The sequence below is a fragment of the Brachyhypopomus gauderio genome, chromosome 13, assembly GCF_052324685.1.
Source record: "Brachyhypopomus gauderio isolate BG-103 chromosome 13, BGAUD_0.2, whole genome shotgun sequence".
Lineage (NCBI taxonomy): Eukaryota > Metazoa > Chordata > Actinopteri > Gymnotiformes > Hypopomidae > Brachyhypopomus > Brachyhypopomus gauderio.
In genome coordinates this window covers 5494204-5514820 of record NC_135223.1, presented here as the reverse complement: position 1 = coordinate 5514820, position 20617 = coordinate 5494204, and the positions used below count along the sequence as shown (strand labels likewise).

Genomic DNA, 20617 nt, shown 5'->3' with positions numbered 1-20617 from the left:
CAGTTGAAGAACCATGGGCTGGAGGCCATGAAACCACCATTAAATGTTACAAAATAAAAGCCCTTCTGAGGGAACTATCTAACTTAAAAAAAACTTCTCCTCATCCCATTGATTCCTTAATCATTCACTGACAATCTCTCTCCCATCCATCTGTCTGATCTGATAACCTCCAGCAAAATGGCTCTTTCCCAACTTATCGACTGGATTAATGTCCAATCAATAGCTGAAGGAAGGTAAATTTGAAAGGACAGACAAGAATAAACAAAGCGTGACCTGACTGCCCGTAAGAAGGTCTCCATTTCCCAAACGCTCTCTAAATAAAGGCATTCTTCAGAAGGAAAGACCAGATTAAACATCCAGTTGCTCTGTGATTCAATATTAGATCAACAGGTCTTTTATTTTAATGGGGGGAGAGATTGCCAGGATTCCTCTTAGCTGTTTTTTTTTTTGAGTGATTCAAAAGATCTAAATTAGGTCAGGAATCATCATGCTGAACTCAAATGAGGTCATACAGTCGAATCAGAATGTTCTGAAATTAGCTTCTGCCATGAGGCCTGAAGGAGCCATGAGACAGAGAGATAGAGATAGAGAGAGAGGGGGAGGGAGAAAGGAATGGAGAGTGAATGGGTAAATGAATAAATGAATCATTCTTTTTCTTTGTGATGTGGCACAACACCAGAGTAGAGGACAGAAAGAGTGTGTGTGTGTGTGTGTGTGTGTGTCTGTGTGTGTAGGGGGGTGATGACCAAGCGGAAACGAGTGAGAATGAATCGATCTTGAGTGAGTGTGGAGATTAATGGAAAACAGAACTAGCAGGAAGCAATTGGCACATGGTGAAAGCCGGCCTCCAGGGGGCGCTGTAGACGCCATGTGCTGGAGGTTTCTTACCACCAAAAAAGGCCAGGTGATCAAAAGACCATCAAAAGACCATACCTCTGTCCCATTAACACCAGAACATTCTGACTGACTGAGCAGTTTTAAGATGTGTGTGTGTGTGTGTGTGTGTGTGTGTGTGTGTGTAGGGGAGGGAAAGAAAGAGGGAGGGAAGGAGACAGAGAGAGAGAGAGGGGGGGGGGGGGGGGGCAGTTATAATTCCTGAAGTACTAATCACAGAAGCACTGCCAGACATACCCTAGTCTAATAGTGCACAACAGTCTCAGGCATGCTAACATTTGAGGTTTTGGTAATGATGTCAGTATATAAACATTTTATGAGTCTCATAAGGAGACTAGACAAATACATCAACGTGCCAAATATTGTTGTTGTGTGTGGAGGTGTGTCAGTATGTCAGATGCTCCTCCCCCTGCTGTGGTCAAACAGCCAATCATTTGTCTCCTGATGGCAGTACTGGAGATTGGTCTAAGGTAGTCTTATCTGAGACATGTGGAAACACACACCACCCCTCACACACACACATACATACACATACCCCCCCAACACCCCCACCTCCAACACACACCACCCCTCACACACACATACATATACATACCCCCAACACATACCACCCCTCACACAAACATACATACACCTACCCCCCCAACACCCCCACCTCCAACACACACCACCCCTCACACAGACATACATACACATACCCCCCCCAACACCCCCACCTCCAACACACACCACCCCTCACACACATACATATACATACCCCCAACACATACCACCCCTCACACAAACATACATACACCTACCCCCCCAACACCCCCACCTCCAACCCACACATACATACACATACCCCCAACACACACACACACACACAAGCATTCACACCCCCACAAACACATCCCGCCCCAACACACACACACCAAACCCCCCACAAGCACTCACCCCCCCACAAACACATCCTGCCCCACACACACACGCACACCCCTACACAACCCCCACCCCAACACACACACCCTACAAACACATCCCGCCCCCACACACACACACCAAACCCCCCACAAGCACTCACCCCCCCACAAACACATCCCGCCCCCCCCCCCACACACACACACACTCTCACACACCCCCCACAAACACATCCCACCCCACACACACACACACCCAACCCCCACAAGCACTCACCCCACAAACACATCCTGCCCCCCCCCCCCCCCCCCCCCCCCCCACACACACACACACACACACACAGTAATGGAGGGACACATAATGGCATAGCTCTTGAACACTCAGGAGAGCACAGGCACAAGTGTGTGAGAGCACGTGTGTTTATTTTAGGTGCCTTCATAAGAGTGTCAGTTTGAAGCCACTATAGTGTATGTGCACACGTGTGTGTGTGTGTGTGTGTGTGTGTGTGTGTGCGCGTATGCCCTTTTACCACAATTCCCCCCAAAGCCACAGATTTTCCTCATTGTCGAACCTGCACTCCCAATTCCACACCATCCACGGCTGTTTCCATGGTTACAGCCCCCTCTCAGACGTGGCTGATGGCACTAATGCCACACCGAGGTCTCGGTTCCCCAGCAGGGGGCGCCAGTCAACCGCCACGTTGCCTCAAGGGGGGGAGGAGGATCCAAACCTCGTGAACAAGCTCAGATGTTTTACCATGTAGGTCTGCTCACGGGTCTCTCATTATGAAGAGAATGAGCAATAGTGTGAGTAATGTGGCGTCACGATGCTCACTGAGCCTAACCGTCTCCCGTGGGTGAGCCGTTTCAAACGGTAGTACCAACTCCAGACAGCTGGGGCAGCGGTGAGTAGACTGGTCCACATTCAACAAGAATCGAAACCGTTACCCAGGAAGGGACCCATAGCTGCATAAAGCTTCATGAAGCCAAATATGGTTACCAGAGTCATCCCCTAAACTGACCAGATCAGACGGAAATTAAAAATGTATCTGTTTCTTTGAACTACTGATGCATGACCGACTGGTCAAGAATGGATTAGGACTCATTTTGTCCAGAAGCCGTGGCCAAACGCTGGAACATGCTGGAGGTTCTGGACCATGACCACCGTCATGCTGGAGGTACTGGACCATGACCACCGTCATGCTGGAGGTTCTGGACCATGACCACAGTCATGCTGGAGGTTCTGGACCATGACCACCGTCATGCTGGAGGTTCTGGACCATGACCACCATCATGCTGGAGGTTCTGGACCATGACCACAGTCATGCTGGAGGTTCTGGGCCATGACCACCATCATGCTGGAGGTTCTGGACCATGACCACCGTCATGCTGGAGGTTCTGGACCATGACCACCGTCATGCTGGAGGTTCTGGACCATGACCACCGTCATGCTGTCAGCGTCATCCTGCTCATCCACGTCTGCCATGACTGGCCGGCTTACAGGAGCACAGGAGAAATATGTTGGGTGGCTTTCGTTGGGCCACTTGATTGAGTGTTGGGGGAAAAACACCACTCACTCACACACACACACACACACACACACACACTGACAGACGGTCAGGCCTGCAGGCTAGATGACACACCATTCAACCAACAGCTCCAAAGCCGGGTGTGTGTCTGGGAACCTCATCCACTTGTGTGTGTGTGTGTGTGTGTGTGTATGCCTCAATGCTTTCTGGCTCTTCATATTAACCTACTTCCACAGAAACTACTGCCAGGAACATGGCACAAGCAGACGCCACTAATTCAGCGCACGGAGAATCCCGGCAGGATCCGGAAATCCTCCATCTTTCTTTTGTCTGAAGGAGCACCATTAATTCCTGCTCCATCTGCTCCACTGAGAATTTCTCCATCGTGTGTTCCTCGCCGCTTTGCACATGAGAGGATTTTCTCAAAGAAACATACAGCAAAAGTGCAACAACAACAACATAAAACAACACAGCGTTGGCTTGTTCCAGAGATAATGGATTATTCTAGATTATTCTGGGTTTTTCTGGGTCACTCCATCCTTCGATCCTTCGTCATTTTTCCTCAAATGGAGTAAGGGGCCGTGGTGTGTATAGTGGACGGTAGAATGCTTGTTCCAATGTCACAATCTGATTGGTTGAGAAGCATTGTAACCATGGTGAGCAGTGGTACCTGAGAGGTTAGGGTGCCAAGCTGCCACTGTTGAGCAAAGGGCTCAACTCTCCAGAGCTCAAATAGTACTGTAACTGTGAGGTCATAACTGTGAGGTCATAACTGTGGGGTCATAAATGTGGGGTCAGATAAAAGCATCAACAGTTTCAGTTTGAAAGTCTTGGTTGTTTTGCACATTAACAAAATGTGAAATTAATACAGTGAATGAGTGATTATAAGAGAATATTCACCTGCAGCCTCTTTGGCCAGACGCTGAAGAGTGTTGCACTGCACAACGAACGGATGCTTGAAGATTTAAATATACAAAGAGTGCCAGAACACTAATAAAATACATATATAAATGCTTAACTATACATTTCAGCTATTTTTTTCTTTTCATCTTTGTTTATTGTCACTTTAATGTCGATCTAATGTTTCTCGTATTCTCGTATGTCATGTTAGGCAGGCTGCAGGCTGTCACTGCATTTGGTGTGTTCTCCAAACCAGGCATTGCATATGTTCTAAGATTCTTCCACCGCCTTAAAAACAAACGCGATCAAGTACCCTTCTCCAGAACAAACTATATCATTACAACTGCCTACGCCACTCGGGCTGAACCCATGACCTCAGTGTCACAAACACTTCACTCTACCTGTGACACCAGGTGAGTTATAAAAGCTGCTCCCTGTCCCCCAGGGTAGAGACAGCGTCCGCCGGCAAGACCCTGGACAGACGTCCACCTCCTCCTCTGCTCCCAGCTACTGCCTCGGTCTGCACGTGTGAATGAAAACGTCTCTCTGAATCTTCGGAGGATCCGTATCACCAGAACGTGCAAACGCAATGGTCCGTGAGCCACGGCGGTAGAGCACACTGTATTGATGTAAACACCATATGGTCTACTGACAGTGTAAAGGACAACTGAATCAGACATGATGAAGACAGCTAACATTTATCACACAGTTCCTGCTCATGAAAGAATAGACAGAGGAAACAAGCTCGACTCATTCCTAAAATGTTTAAAGCTGTTTAAAATGTTTATTGTAACTTTACAAGCTCGACTTAATAGAAACTTCAGCTTTTTGACACCCCCCCCCCTCTGACCTTTGATCTTTTCAATGAAGTCTAAATGGAAATAAATAAATGAACAGGAGTAAAATCATAACCTAATCATGTACCCAACATTTCTGATCTGACTGATACAGCCCTGCTGCATATGTGGAGTCCATGTTGGCCACAGGACCCCGTGCGGGTCCAAACTGCCCAGGTGCGGGTCCCCAAAGCAGACACCATGCATACAAGGAAACATGGAGCCCTGTCTGGATCTTTTGCCTGTTGGGGATCGAGTTTGTGCTACGGGTCTTTCGTTAAACAGAAAAGGAAATAACTCCCTCCTGGTCCTTGTGCAAAAGTCCTCAATAAACAATTAGAGAAATGTTACTCAGTCATATATTATTTCTCTGCAATATGAATATTTCAAAAGGTAACAAATGTAATAAATGATATATAGTAGTATGAATTGTACTAAATAATCAAACAGTGCAAAAGAAACTAATTGCACTTATATTGTTACATATTGCAGGATGGCTTGAAATATAAACACACACAGGATGATTTATGTTAAAATCCTGCCTGAAGTTTTGGATCATGTGAATTTCATGACTTTTATTAAAGAGATTCAACAGCCTGCTCACAGCGTACGACACACACACACACACAGACACACACACTTTGGTAAATAATTATAGAGCATACTACAATATCAGTATTGTAAAAGTCAATATCGTGATAACAAATAAACCATATATCGTGCAGCTCCTGTGATTTCTGAGCTTCTAACACAACTAGGATGTTTGCAAACAGCAGCTGGCAGCAGGCTTGAGCGCAAACAATGGCATCACAATGAAACCTGATGCCGTTCCCTGATCCAGTCAGATCGGATCGACACGAACACGGCATGCAGCGGAGGGACGGACTGAGAAAACACGTTCCTTTAGAACAGAGATTGCAGGAAAATCCCGCAGAAAACCTCGTGCTCTTTAACCATGTTTTAAAGCGTTGTCCAGGTGACACCAGGTGCGGGGTGATCAACTCGGCTGCTGGTAATTCTTGTTGGACTCCATTTTTGCAGTCTCAGGTCAAAGCACTCCGATTACAAACGCTGAAAACGACGAGCGTGTCTCATTGTGCCGCAGGACAGTTGGACAGTGTCCTTTCTGTGCCGTCCCATTGTGCGGAGACACAGCGCAGGCGTGAGTAGCCGCCTCTTCTCTGCCTCTCCCAACTCACAAAAGGGCTTTTGGAGCACAGAGCGTGCCTCGCACAGCCACACAGGAACGCCTTTGTAAGAGCCCTGCCAGTGAGATAACGCACTCGGTACAGCTTGCAGATCCCAGACCAGTTTACTAGTCCCACCATTAAGCTGGTCCGGGTTAAAACACAGGTCAGGGAAACATATCCCAGATCTGAGAAAGAGACCAATTATGTCTTGATCTCAGAACCAGCTAGTTATATGAATACACTACCCAGCACCCACCAGCTCCTTCTCCACAGAGGACTGGCCCACTGCCAGGGGCCAACGGGGATGCCAGGGGACCAAACCACTGAGAATAGCAGCAGGGGTGGCAGGCGGGAGGAAATCCCTCCTTCAGATCCAGAGTACAGATAGCACCATTTGTGTTTGCTCCTGAACAGGCCAGTGGCAGGTCTTTGAAAGCTAACGCTAATCTGATCGTCGGGAATGTTTAGAGAAACACTTCAGATCTACTGTAGGCCAAAGAACGTACACTTGGAGACATTTTAGCATTGGCTAAATGTGTTCATTTTAGATATGGCCAAATTAACATTTGAAATCCTCCCCGTGACACAAAGGGTCTCTTACAGAGTCTCTGTAACGAAGTGATCCTGTGAGTACTGAAGGTGAACCGAACAAAAGCAATATGCAAACAGATATCTGACGTCTTTTGGCACCCAAATTGCACAGTGTGAGATTTTGGCACATTTGACAACAATAACGTCTTATTTATCTGACAAGTTCCTTATTCTCTAAACAGGAAATTGATGCAGTCAAACCAGGAAATGAAAGGTTGGCTCAATGGGTCAGATCACAGCCTGCATGGACTGGAGGAAGGAAGAAAAAAAATTTTTGCCAAGGGTTCCTTGTGATGAGGTGATATCATGTGCAGTAAACGAACATTTTCTCAGCAGTAATCAGCCGTCCCTGCATGTGCTCCTTCATCACCCGCAGGCCTCAGTAGAGGCAGACGTTTACCGCCCGTGGAGGAGTGATGTGGGGAAGAACTTTCTCCTTTTCACGCCAAACGTCACATTCGGCAGGCCCCTTAAACGTAAAAAATTACTTACTTGGGCCACATTCGAGCTCTTATGATGGCCCACAGTGCTTTGCTCTTTAGTGCAAACCTCAGGGAGGCAGGGGCAGAAAGAAAGGAGGCAGGGTTCTCTTCTCCAACCTCCACACCTGACCTGGTTTTTTACCCCCCACGTCTCCAGCTGGCCTGGTTCTTTACCCCATACGTCTCCACGTGGCCTGGTTCTTTACCCTCCACCTCTCCACCTGGATTGGTTCTTTACCCCCCACCTCTCCACCTGGCTTGATTCTTTACCCTCCACCTCTCCACCTGGATTGGTTCTTTACCCCCCACCTCTCCACCTGGCTTGGTTCCTTACCCCCCACCCCTCCACCTGGCCTGGCTCCTGAGGTAACGGAGGTAGCCCGAGGTAACAGCAACGTTACACCAGGCAACAAGCAACGTTACAACCAGGTGCGTACTGGGTTTTCACCAGCAGTCAGGGCTGCATCTTCAGCACAGGAGCCTGTAGTACCACGGGTGTAGGGTAACCAGCCAGAATGCTCTCTGACTCAAAGGAAACCACACAAAGGTCAAAGTAAATTACAGCCACGCCCCCTCTCATAGCCCGTCCCACTCAGCAAAGAGTGAAAGGGAAGCAACAAAACACCAACTATGGCTTTTGCCAAGGTATGACATCACCTCTAGAGTCACCTCCGTTTACACATCAGCTGGACAAGTAGGAGCAGCAGGCATTAAAAATCGATTCTTCAGTCACCTGGACAAGGAGTTTATAAGCTGAAAGCATACAGGCTAGCGTAAGGAAACACAAAAGGGGCTTCCACGAGAAATCGGAAACCAGGTCATATTGTTCAGCTCATAATGGTAAATGTATTCAAGGCGCATCGCGGTGTGTTTGTCCCGAGCAGCAGATGTAGGAGAAGCAGGTGGTGGAAAGAAAGGCTCGAAGAGAAAGGAGACAGGGTTTGATTCCAGCCGCTTTTCAAACGGCCACACTGTGCCATGAGTGGAAGGCAGAGAGAGAAGCGAGAGCCACTTTCTTAGGCTATCAACCTCATCACGTTCAAAGGTCATTAGTCTCAGTTGTGAGGTTCGGTATCAGGGCTGGGAAACATTTAAAGTTCAGGGGCGGGGCTGACTACAGAAGACCCTTCACCAAACTGCAGTAGGTAAACAGAAAGGTTCATAAACACATTGCACCCGAAGGCTAAATGTAATGTGTAATTTGATGGAGATGGCACCAGGGTTTCTACATATTGAAAGAGACTTTGATGTATGTGACACTGAAAACTGAATTCTTAGGGCTTATTGTGGTAAGGGTAGTGCGCTTCTTAGGCTATATGAGACCACTGGTGTGTGAGGGAGCAAAATCAGTATGAAGCAATGACAATATACAAGAATAGGGTGCTCTGCGTACACACACACACACACACACACACACACACACACTCTGCCCGCTGCCTAACTCTGCGCAGATATCTGGTACACCCCCGTGCTCTGAGATTTCGGTTGGCCTTCTCTCTTCAATCCTGAGGAATTATGATGGGTGGCACATACCATGGGAGGAGAGGGAGACAAAAAAACCCTACTGAGTGGATCCACCACAATGAAGGAATTCAAAAAGAGACATCTGCGTTGAACGCTATCTCGCGCTCCTCATTACCGTCGAGCAGAGTTGAGGTCCTTCAACTGGTCCAACAGGAAATGACTGATTCATGATGCTGCCTTTCTACAGCCAGAATATATGTGTCAGTGTCAGTTGATCGGCTTGCAGATGAAAGACGAGGCAGGCCCGACACGTACAGACTTCCAGGAACGGGTCGGGTTTTGGGAAAACGGGCGCTCTGGGATCGGCAGGCTGGAGAAGATGATTCTTGAACACATGCTTTAACACGGCCCAAGGCATCTCCTAATCTGTTTTAACCCATAATCAGTATAATCAGAAATAATCCACGGCTGGTTAAATATGAACAGGTTTCATTTTATGATCAGTCAAATTTGCTCGAGCTTTAGAAATGAATGCGCCAGTCTCCCAGAGCCAGATAATTGAGCCCATAAAGGATTTTTCAGCAGTGAATCACCGTTGGCACGGCAATTAGATCCACGACCGAGCTAAGACCGATGCCGGGCAGCCAGCCCACCGTGGCTCCAGCCAACCACAGCCGAGTGCTTAACGACTTCTGCTTACGGAAATAAAACGCACCTGTCAGGCGATGTGAAGGAGAGGGGACACTGTCCCTTAGCCCGTCCCCCGAGCTCACGGAAGTGCATCTTTACCCTGAGCTGTCAAAGTGCACATGGCAGTCGTAAATAAGTACCCTGTGTCCCTCGATAACCAGCTCTTTTAATCTCACCGTCACTGCTCCAGACTGGGGCTACGTTTCGGGGATACACGGAGAACACTGGCTCCGAGTGTTGAGGTCACAAGACTGGATCTTGATTCATCACTTAGTAAACTGGGCGGGGCCACAAATCTAACACACATATACAGATGACTGATGAAGGAAGAGGAAGTGTTATGAGAAATATGCTTGTTAGACATTTAAAGTATTAAGGAAGAATTAATGGACAATAGAACAATAGAGATTCTCGAGTGACTTTAGCAGAGATAAGCCAGTGGCAAGAACTCCAATTTTGACAGATCAACATACACTCTATTTTAAATACGACAAGCAAGAAGCATGCTTAGTAAGTTAAAAGCCAATGGAAGCGTACGCATGGGTTATAGATCCTGCAGTTAAGTAATAAATCATCACTTAAGGCACGGTTAAAACAAATAAATGACGACACTGCCATTACCACACCGCAGGCTAAGAGTTCACGTCTGGGTTTGTAGGACATGGACGTCCTTCAAAATCATGACAGGAGCTCCAGGGGGCAACGGCTCAACGTAAAGGAAGATCACGCCGTTCGAAGGGAGGAACTTCAGATGGATTAAGCTGGATTAAGCTGGATTTAAGCTGGATTTAGAAGAAGTGTGTAAACAAACACAATTCACACAATATCGGCGGACATGTTAGTTTCCTCGTGCTTTGTTGACTGAAACCACAACGCCACAGCTCTTAGAAGAGCCAGACATGGACTTGCCCTGAGGACAGAAGTGAGTTACTCACCCGGTACCTGAACACATCATTTTCCAAACGGAGAGGTGCACGTGGGGGTGAGGTCACTTCCTCTTAGGGGGGAAGTGAGTCTACACTGGTCTAAGACAGAGGAGTGTACACAAGGGTGTGGGCAAGTGCACGCACGCATATGTGTGTGTGTGTGTGTGTGTGTGTGTGTGTGTGTGTGTGTGTGTGTGTGTGTGTGTGTATGTGTGTGTGTGTGTACTGCAGCTTAGGCTGTGTGTGCTGACAATCAGATTAAACTCAGCCAGACTGGAATCAAGGAAAGACGTCTGCATATAAATCTGATTATGGACCATTCACCTTCTATTGTTTTAACACATCACGCACAAACACCCAGACACACCACTTCTCTGTCTATCTGGCGGTTTCTGTGAGTGCATCTGTGTGTGTGTGCGTGTCTGTCACTCTCTGAATACTTCCCAACTCTTGTGGCGACAGACCACATGCTTCCAAACACACACTCGGACACTTGCACATACGTGATAGAAACACACCAGAAACTGAAAAGGCCCCAGGAAAAATGCTGAGATATGGAGATCATTTAAATAATTAAAAGACTGAACCACAAAGACCTCAAGAGTCAGGACTTTGGACTAAATAAATGTCAGTATTCATTTTTAGCTCACTGACTCACAACGCCTTTACCAGTGGAGTATTAATCTGTAACTGTTAATAAAGTTAGAATTCATTATAAAATTATTAACACTTAACATTTAAATGTCAAGTCATTACAAATGCATTGATTCTACTATCAATTGTATTGCTAAATAAGGTTGGTCAAAATTTCCAGACCAACAAGTCAACTTTTCTAATTCTTCGCTACATTTCACAGAATTTACACATTGGACATGAGATCAGAACTTAAACTATCATGAGCAGAAATGTAACTGGATGGGAAAGAGGAGGTGCGTTAGGACCCTGGGGAACTGTATTCCACAATCTCCACCGTCATGTTAAGACAAGCAGTGGAGGAGAACCACAAGACCCTCACACAGACGTGGAATTTAGCAGGACGCCCACCACATTGCCCAAGCCACCCCACCACACTGCACTGTCTAGAGACCCCCACACTACCACACTGCACTGTCTAGAAACCCCCACACCACCACACTGCACTGTCTAGAGACCCCCACACCACCACACTGCACTGTCTAGAGAAACCCCCACACCACCACACTGCACTGTCTAGAGACCCCCACACCACCACACTGCACTGTCTAGAGACCCCCACACCACCACACTGCACTGTCTAGAGAAACCCCCACACCACCACACTGCACTGTCTAGAGAAACCCCCACACCACCACACTGCACTGTCTAGAGACCCCCACACCACCACACTGCACTGTCTAGAGACCCCCACACCACCACACTGCACTGTCTAGAGACCCCCACACCACCACACTGCACTGTCTAGAAACCCCCACACCACCACACTGCACTGTCTAGAAACCCCCACACCACCACACTGCACTGTCTAGAAACCCCCACACCACCACACTGCACTGTCTAGAGACCCCCACACCACCACACTGCACTGTCTAGAGACCCACACACCACCACACTGCATTGTCTAGATCAGGGGTGCCCAATACGTCGATCAGAAGTGCTGGTCAATCGCGAAGGAAGTGTGGGTAGATCGCATTACATTAAAAAGTAGTGAATGAATGACAGGCTATCGTCCATTTTGTATTTTGATTGACATACATGGTAGCCAATGTGACGTCTAGGGTTTGACACACTATAAATAGGTAGATCATTTTGACTTTGTCATCTTATAAGTAGCGCGCAAGCCGAAAAGTTGTGGGCACCCCTGGTCTAGAGAGACCCACCCCACCACACTGCACTTCGTCTAGACCATGACCCTCCCCCTCCACCAAGCTGAACACCAGTCAAATGAGAAGCATGGCTCCAGCGTAGTGTTCAGGGATGTTTTCTGAGCAGCATACACCATTAGGCTGGCTGGATATGTCCTAGCAGTCAGACGGTAACACGCCCAGGAGACAGAGACACAGACGGGCTTTGTTTACAGCTGAGGAAGCAGGTACTTCTTATTTTTTATCATGTGGAATCCCCCATTTGAGGGTCAGCACGTCCTCAATCGTGCAGTGGAAAAAACAGCACAGCAGGCATTTCACACACAGACTGATAAACTTTCAGCGCAACAGATAACAGTTCAGTCCAGATAATGCCTGTGTGTATGTAAGGTTAATTAAAGGCCTATAAACATATATAGCGGTCATAAAAACCGCCGTGTAGTACACAATACTGCATATGCCAGCTTCATCCAACAGCTTCATAACCATAACACAGAAAGCCACACGGTTAAAACAGCCAAGACGTTTCCAGGGTCACAACCAGACGAGTCGCTCTGAAACAGGTCCAATTATGCCAACACTGGTTGGCATACACTGGTTAACTTGTTCTCAAATAAACGACCCAGAATATGACTGGTTATCAGAACAGAACGCAAAGCATTATTTTTAGGATTATGTTTTTGCACGACATAAATGTTGTTCCAGAACTTGCATGGCGACTCCTGATTGGTCAGTTCACCTGTCAGAGGAGAACGAAGTTCTCAGCCTTCTCCTCTTCTCTTGAGCTGCTGTAGGAGTTTATTCATCACTGTGACCGTACTGCCATGTTTGCCATTCTAAAGGCAGGTCAAAACTTGACTTGATTAAAAAAATGAAGTTTGAGGAAGGCTACACACACACACACACACACGGGTTCTTGCAATGATCCTCAGGGATCCCGGACAGGCCAGAGTAAAACTGGAGCCAGAAGTGAAGAGTCAGTCTCTCTCTCTCTCTCTCTCTCTCTCTCTCTCTCTCTCTCTCTCTCTCTCTCTCTCTCTCTCTCTCTGTCTCTGTCTCTGTCTCTGTCTCTCTCTCTCTCTGTCTCTCTCTCTCTCTCTGTGTGTGTGTGTGTGTGTGTGTGTGTGTGTGTGTGTGTGTGTGTGTGTGTGATGTTATTAAAACACCTGTGTGCTTTGTTGTTTTCCCGCCCTGAGGGTGGACACCTCCGCAGGAGGAAAGGCCGTACATCACGCCCGTATCCCCTAACGACGGCACGGCTCAGTGGGAGTTAAGGCGGGCATGTAATCAGCTCCCAGCATGCAACATGAAACCCCCGTGTGTTTGTTGAGATACTCTCCCCAGCGCTCATCAGCCAAACCTGTCTAACACCGCGCTACACTTTCTCATGTATTCAACACAACTTCAAATGGCTGTGTGAAACTGGACGGCTGGTTACTGAGTAACTGGTTGAGCAAGTGCCTGTGAAGTGTTTCGAGGGCTCCTTGTGTAGATATGTACACAAACAAAGGCACCATAAACGTGGTTCCTGGGTACAGGGCTGTCTGTGTGTGTGTCTGCTGTCTGTTTCTCTGCGCAAACAGCAGTCTGGGTCCTGAGTGGACAGGTCAGTGCAGCACAGCCACCTCAGTGTGGCTGGCGCAAGGCATGATGGGAGGGAGGACTTCATCCTCAGAGTTCGAGCACAACCGTGAGGTTCAGAGTGAACTCCAGAGTAGATCCAACACTGTGTTCTCTCCCACACTCTCCCTCTCTCCCTCCCTCACACACACACACACACACACACACACACACACACACACACACACACACACACACACACACACACTAGGCCTTGTGTTCATAGACTATGTGCCTCTGTGTGTATTCAGGGGTTTGATGGGTCAAAGCACAGTTCCTTTGCAGAGCTTTGCTAGTTCAAGATTAACCTGTAAGACAAATTCATCACAGCATCAGAAAGCCCCGCCCCAGACCCACCACAGTGTCATAAAGCCCCGCCCCAGACCCACCACAGTGTCATAAAGCTCCGCCCCAGACCCACCAGTGCCAGAAAGCCCCACCCCAGACCCACCACAGTGTCATAAAGCCCCGCCCCAGACCCACCACAGTGTCATAAAGCCCCGCCCCAGACCCACCAATGCCAGAAAGCCCCGCCCCAGTGTCAGAAAGCCCCGCCCCAGACCCAGCAGCAGAGAGCCCCACCCCAGGCTCTGTGTATTCACCTCCAAACCTTCCATCAAAGCGACAGGGACCTCTACCATGCCCCGGAAAACCTGGTGCCGTGACCCGTGGGAAGCCATTTTCCTGTTGACATTTTTCAGTCTCTGTCCATAACAACTGTAATACCAAGAGTGCTCCGAGTGAGTGATTCAGCAACTCATTCCAAAACACTCACTACCTCCATGTCAAGTCTCTAGACCGTACACACAAGCACGCAGTCCTTCACAGAAACCATCTACAAGCCCAGCAGCTTGTAGAGTTGTGACATAACCACTCAACAGAGCCCCCAAATTTTTCTGACAGCTCTCTGACAGGGCTTTCCATACGAAATCTGGCCGCCCACCAGGCTAAGCACCACCCGCTAAGTCCCCACCATGCTAAGCACCACCCGCTACATCCCGGTAGTGAGCTCTTCAAATGTCCTGAAAATGGGCTGGAAAAGTGAGTCTGTGTGTGGAGTGTGTAGGGTTGTTTCTGAAAGAGAGGAAGAGATGTACTAAAGCACAGGATTTTGTGTGTGTGTGTATGTGTTTGTAGGTGTGTGTGGAGTTAGTGACTGAAAAGACTCACCAGGACTCTGTTCTCCACCTTGTCTCCTTTAATCTCCAGCTTGACCCTCTTCTTAACCACCAGCTTGGTCTTTCTCCCCACAGCATCCCTAACGCTCTCTGTAGCAGGAGAAAAGAATGAGAAAAGAATGAGAAAAGAATGAGAAAAGAATGAGAAACTTCACAGCCATCCGGATGGGGGAGGTAGCAAGCGTATTCAAGGAGAAATAACTGACTTTCATTCAACTGTCACTGCAGTCATGACAAATTGCAGACTGATCCACAGACCTTTCAAAGCAGCATCAGGTCTGCTGTCCCTGCTGGCTCCATCAAACGCAACGAGCTGTTCTAAATTTAGCACAAGAACGCCATGCAGCGTCCAGCTGCCGGTCCACGATGGCTCGAACACCGGAAGACCGAGCACAGCTAAACGTAGTAGAGGAACTTAACTACCGCGGCTTCCATTTCCATGACGCTGTACCTCTGCCCGGTGAGACACCCATAGCAACACGCTCGCATGGCAGGAGGCCCTCGATTGGGAATCTCGAGGTTCTTGCAGCATGGACTGGCTGGGCGTTCTTTCTGCTCAGTTCAGGCCATGAAGGACCTGGTAATAACCCAACGGGTCCGGAATGTAGGACCTATGTCTAACGAGTCTTGAGAGGAAACGAAGCTGATCCAAATGTCTCAACGCAAGCAGAAGCCATAACTCAGCCTTGTGTCACCTCCCCTAGGTCTGAGAGGGAGGAGAACCTCTACACCAGGCTGATCTCCTCCACCCTTCTGCTCCAGAGTCTCCTCCACCCTCAGGGAAGGGGCGTACGGGACGAGTTCCCATCAGCAGCCACGCCGCAGACATGATTTATGAAGCCCTTTGGTGTTGGAGCATTGTGGGTAACGGTGAGACGCTACATTGGAGCAGATGCACTACGGACAAAAGCCTTGAGAAGGTTGAACAAGCACCGAGGGAGAAGACTGATTAACAATAGACACACAGCCCATACTAACCCTTCTAACTAACCATAGACACACAGCCCATACTAACCCTTCTAACTAACCATAGACACACAGCCCTTAACAAGACGTTTGAACATAAAGCTGAACTGGAATCAACAAACAGATAAGAATCCCAAGTCTCCACAAAAAAGATACACTATGTTGCCAAAAGTATTCACTCACCCATCCAAATTATCGGAATCAGGCGTTCCAATCACTTTTATGGCCACAGGTGTATAAAATTAAGCACCTAGGCATGCAGACTGTTTTTACAAACATTTGTGAAAGAATGGGTCGCTCTCAGGAGCTCAGTGAATTCCAGTGTGGAACTGTGATAGGATGCCACCTGTGCAACAAATCCAGTCATGAAATTTCCTCGCTCCTGAATATTCCACAGTCAAGTGTATTATAACAAAATGGAAGTGTTTGAGAAAGACAGCAACTCAGTCATGAAGTGGTAGACCACGTAAACTGACGGAGCGTGGTCAGCAGATTCTGATGTGCATAGTGCGAAGAGGTTGCAAAATTTCTGTAGAGTCAATCACTACAGACATCCAAACTTCATGTGGCCTTCAGATTAGCTCAAGAACGGGTTTCCAGATTCGCTCATAGAATGGGTTTCCATGGCCAAGCAGCTGCATCCAAGCCATACATCACCAAGTGCAATGCAAAGCGTCGGACGTAGTGGTGTAAAGCACACCGCCACTGGACTCTGGAGTGACGAATCGCGCTTCTCCATCTGGCAATCTGATGGACAAGTTTGGGTTTGGCGGTTGCCAGGAGAACAGGTCTGACTGCATTGTGCCAAGTGTAAAGTTTGGTGGAGGGGGGATTATGGTGTGGGGTTGTTTTTCAGGAGCTGGGCTTGGCCCCTTAGTTCCAGTGAAAATAACTTTGAATGCTTCAGCATACCAAGACATTTTGGACAATTCCATACTCCCAACTTTGTGGGAACAGTTTGGAGCTGACCCCTTCCTCTTCCAACATGACTGTGCACCAGTGCACAAAGCAAGATCCATAAAGACATGGATGGCAGAGTCTGGTGTGTATGAACTTGACTGGCCTGCACAGAGTCCTGACCTCAACCCGATAGAACACCTTTGTAATGAATTAGAATGGAGACTGAGAGCCAGGCCTTCTTGTCCAACAGCAGTATGTGACCTCACAAACGCACTTCTGAATGAATGGTCAAAAATCACCATAACCACTATTCTAGAGCTTGTGGACAGCCTCCCCAGAAGAGATGAAGCTGGTCTAGCTGCAAAGGGTGGACCAACGTCATATTGAACCCTATGAATTAGGAATGGGATGTCATTTAAACTCATATGTGAGACAAAGGTGGTGAGCAAATACTTTTGGCAATATAGTGTATGATCATATACACACACACAAACACACACACACACACACACACACACACACACACTTGCTGACACACACAGATGACACACACACACACACACACCCCAGGTGAGAGCCCTCACCACATCCACATTACAGCGAGAGAACAATAGTCCTCTCTCCCTAGTCGTGTGTGTTTGGCAAGTCAAACAACACCGTCACTTTCTCTTCCTCTCACACTGAGGACTCATTAGCCATCGTCTCACTCTGCCCGTGACATCGTCTCACTCTGCCCGTGACATCGTCTCACTCTGCCCGTGACGGCCTTGTCTTGGGGCACTGGGGCTGCGTTTGCTTCCTGCTAATACATTACATTTATACACCTGCACTTCAGAAATGACATTCTAGAGGCCTGGGATTGTGAGAGGGGGTGGATGGATGGATGGATGAATGGGTGGATGGATGGATGGGTGGATGGGTGGGTGGATGGGCCTGTACTTTGTATACCAAATATCTCAGCATTCTGTTGCCTTTCTAAAAGTGATTGATTAAAGATCATAGGCACACATGCATACACACACACACACACACACACACATGCATACACATGCATGCACACGCACGCACACATACAAACACATGCATACAAACACACGCATACACACATGTATACACACAAATGCATACACACACACACACACATGCATACACACACATGCATACACACACAGACACATGCATAGACACACACAGACACATGCATACACACACACAGACACATGCATACACACACACAGACACATGCATACACACACACACAGACACATGCATACACACACACACAGACACACACACACACACAAACAAAAAAACTTTTCTAGTCTTCTATGGACCATTGGGTTTCTACTGAAGGTCTCCCTGGATATTACTGGGCAAAACAGATACTGAATAAATTGATGGATATATGGATATATGGGTGGATGGATGAATGGATTCATGGATGGATGGATGGATGGATGGATGGATGGATGAATGGATTCATGGATGGATGGATGGAAATCAGACGATGCTACACTGCACTGTTGCTACACTGCACTGTTGTTTTTTTGCATGCAGATGTGCAAGAAACGCAACGGTTTGGTACCGGGTTCTCGACCGTGCAAACGCGCGCTCATCTGATGGCATTCCCAGCCTACTAATTACTCGCAATTACGAGTTTATCAGTGATCATCAGTGTGTGCACGGCGATCTTTCCTCCTTCCGTTGTTAAATCACATTACAGGAGTGCATAAGGAGTTATCTTGCCAACTTTCCCTTCCTAAAGAAGCGCGCTGCTTGTTCAAAGGCACCCGTCCTCGCCATCATCTCGAGCTTCAGAATTCTTCAGAGGTTTACAGCTCGACTCGGACCTTCGACGTCGCACGCGCAGGTGAAAGGCTCGTGCGCAATAGGTTAACGAACCGGTGCTCGAGCGCTTTACGGACACCAACACGCGCATCACGTGCGAAATAAAGTGCAACACTATTTATCTGGTCAAAGGGTGCCATACCCGAATAGTGCAACACGGTGAAGCCCAATAAAAACGTATTTTGCTTATTTATATTCTTATTTTACACGTAGTATGGTAAACATTTATTCTGTTATCAAACACTGTGGTCTTCCGAAGTACAAATAACTGGATCTCTCATCACAAATCTTTTTCTTTCTCACTTCTAATCCTTTCACTGAGGTTTTTACCCGTCAGACAAGCATTGCACACCACAATGAAATCCGTCCACTTCGACAATGAAGCGTACAAGAATAATGTACAGAAAACAAACATCTCTGAGCGTTCAAATCATAAATCTGAATATATATAAGCAAAGTCACGAAAAGCACACACATTACCAAAGACGCAGTAAAGCACACATCTTGTTAATGGTCATTCTGGTAAATAATTACTGATCATAACCACCGTTGTCGGCACCACCTCACCCAGCAGATCTTTCGGGACATTTGATGTCTCCTCACTCATTTTGCAGTTGATGTTGGCGATTATTTCCAAACGAAGAAGGATCCAGGCAAACGAAACAATAGAGGAAACATCAACACGGGCTACGGGGATGAAACAGGGCAGGACAGGCGAGTGAGATCAGGTGCAGGACGCTCGTCTACTCGCGTCCCTCCCCCTGCGCTGTCGGTGCAGTTTCTCCGGGCTGGTTTCGGGACATCTTCGGCTCGCTTCGGTATGGGCAGGACAAGGAGGACGGCGCATTGACGCGAGACACTACCAGCGAAGGGAGACCCACTTGCTTGAAGAGCTGGCTGAAGGATTCTCCCCGCTGACTCGGCGAGAAGGAGCTGCCGGAAGACACACACCCTCGGTCGAGCCCTTTTACCACATCCAGAGAGCGGATCGCTCCTCCTCTCGCTACATCCGCTAAAGCACAAATCACGGCGCTCGGAGACCTGAAATACGCCGCTGACGGTGAAATGTCGCCATCTAGTGGCAGTGCACCGTAGCGCAGAAGAACTCGAGCGTCGTTTGAGAAAACCCCAAATTGCACTTGACTGTGACTCCCTGAATACAGCAACGACCGATGGATTATCCAACTACTAAGAAATTCCCCAAACATTGGGAAACCACATTCTACATGGTGTCTAGCTAATCACCATCATCTTAGGATTAAAAATATGTAGATCATGTCCTCTATATGTTACTTTTCAAATGATAAGAAATCTTAAGTTACTACAGTTTCTTCATGAAAACTCGCCGACCTGGTCCTTAAATTAGTCTGTCTGACATCATTTTCTGTAGATATTTCTGTAAATCAGTATAGTGCTCATTCCAGTATGCACCCCAGCGTGGGCTGCTGATTCAAACAAACAAACAAACAAACAAACAAACACACAAATAATAAACTCCTTCACAGACCAAAGCTACTTTAAAAGGTAGTAGGGAACTGGAGATGATGTATATTTCAAGACCAGTGACAATGTGCCAGAAGATCTTGGCTTTGTAAAAATGAGAAGTAACATATCCTCGGTTATCCAGTCACGAGCCGACAACACGGGTGACGTTGTAATGACCACATAATGCGTCATTAATGGGTCATTAATTCCGGGATGTGTTTAACGCACATTTCCACGAGATTTCTTCATACCTAGATTTTTACACGATCCACCTGCACTACATATATAGGAAGTGCGTAAATAGTAATATACAGGGCGTTTTTTTAAACCTATAAATAATAAAGTTTAATATATGTTTATTAACAGACTAACGACTAG

General features: G+C 47.5%; 1 protein-coding gene and 1 long non-coding RNA gene across 2 annotated transcripts in view; one reads left to right on the top strand and one right to left on the bottom strand.

Moving 5' to 3' along the window:
* The window catches only part of LOC143473444 (uncharacterized), a 6747-nt gene extending 2384 nt beyond the window's left edge, over positions 1 to 4363 (top strand). The window contains exon 3 of the long non-coding RNA XR_013120530.1: positions 3559 to 4363. This is a non-coding gene — a long non-coding RNA (uncharacterized LOC143473444). The remainder of the gene's footprint in view (positions 1 to 3558) is intronic.
* LOC143473443 (F-actin-uncapping protein LRRC16A-like) overlaps positions 1 to 19735 on the bottom strand; it is an 81782-nt gene extending 62047 nt beyond the window's left edge. The window contains exons 1-2 of the mRNA XM_076970444.1: positions 19322 to 19735; positions 15033 to 15130 (exon numbers count right to left, since the gene is read on the bottom strand). Of these exons, the coding sequence (XP_076826559.1) occupies positions 15033 to 15130; positions 19322 to 19361 (138 nt within the window). The 5' untranslated portion in view covers positions 19362 to 19735. The remainder of the gene's footprint in view (positions 1 to 15032; positions 15131 to 19321) is intronic.
* Positions 19736 to 20617: the final 882 nt, after the last annotated feature.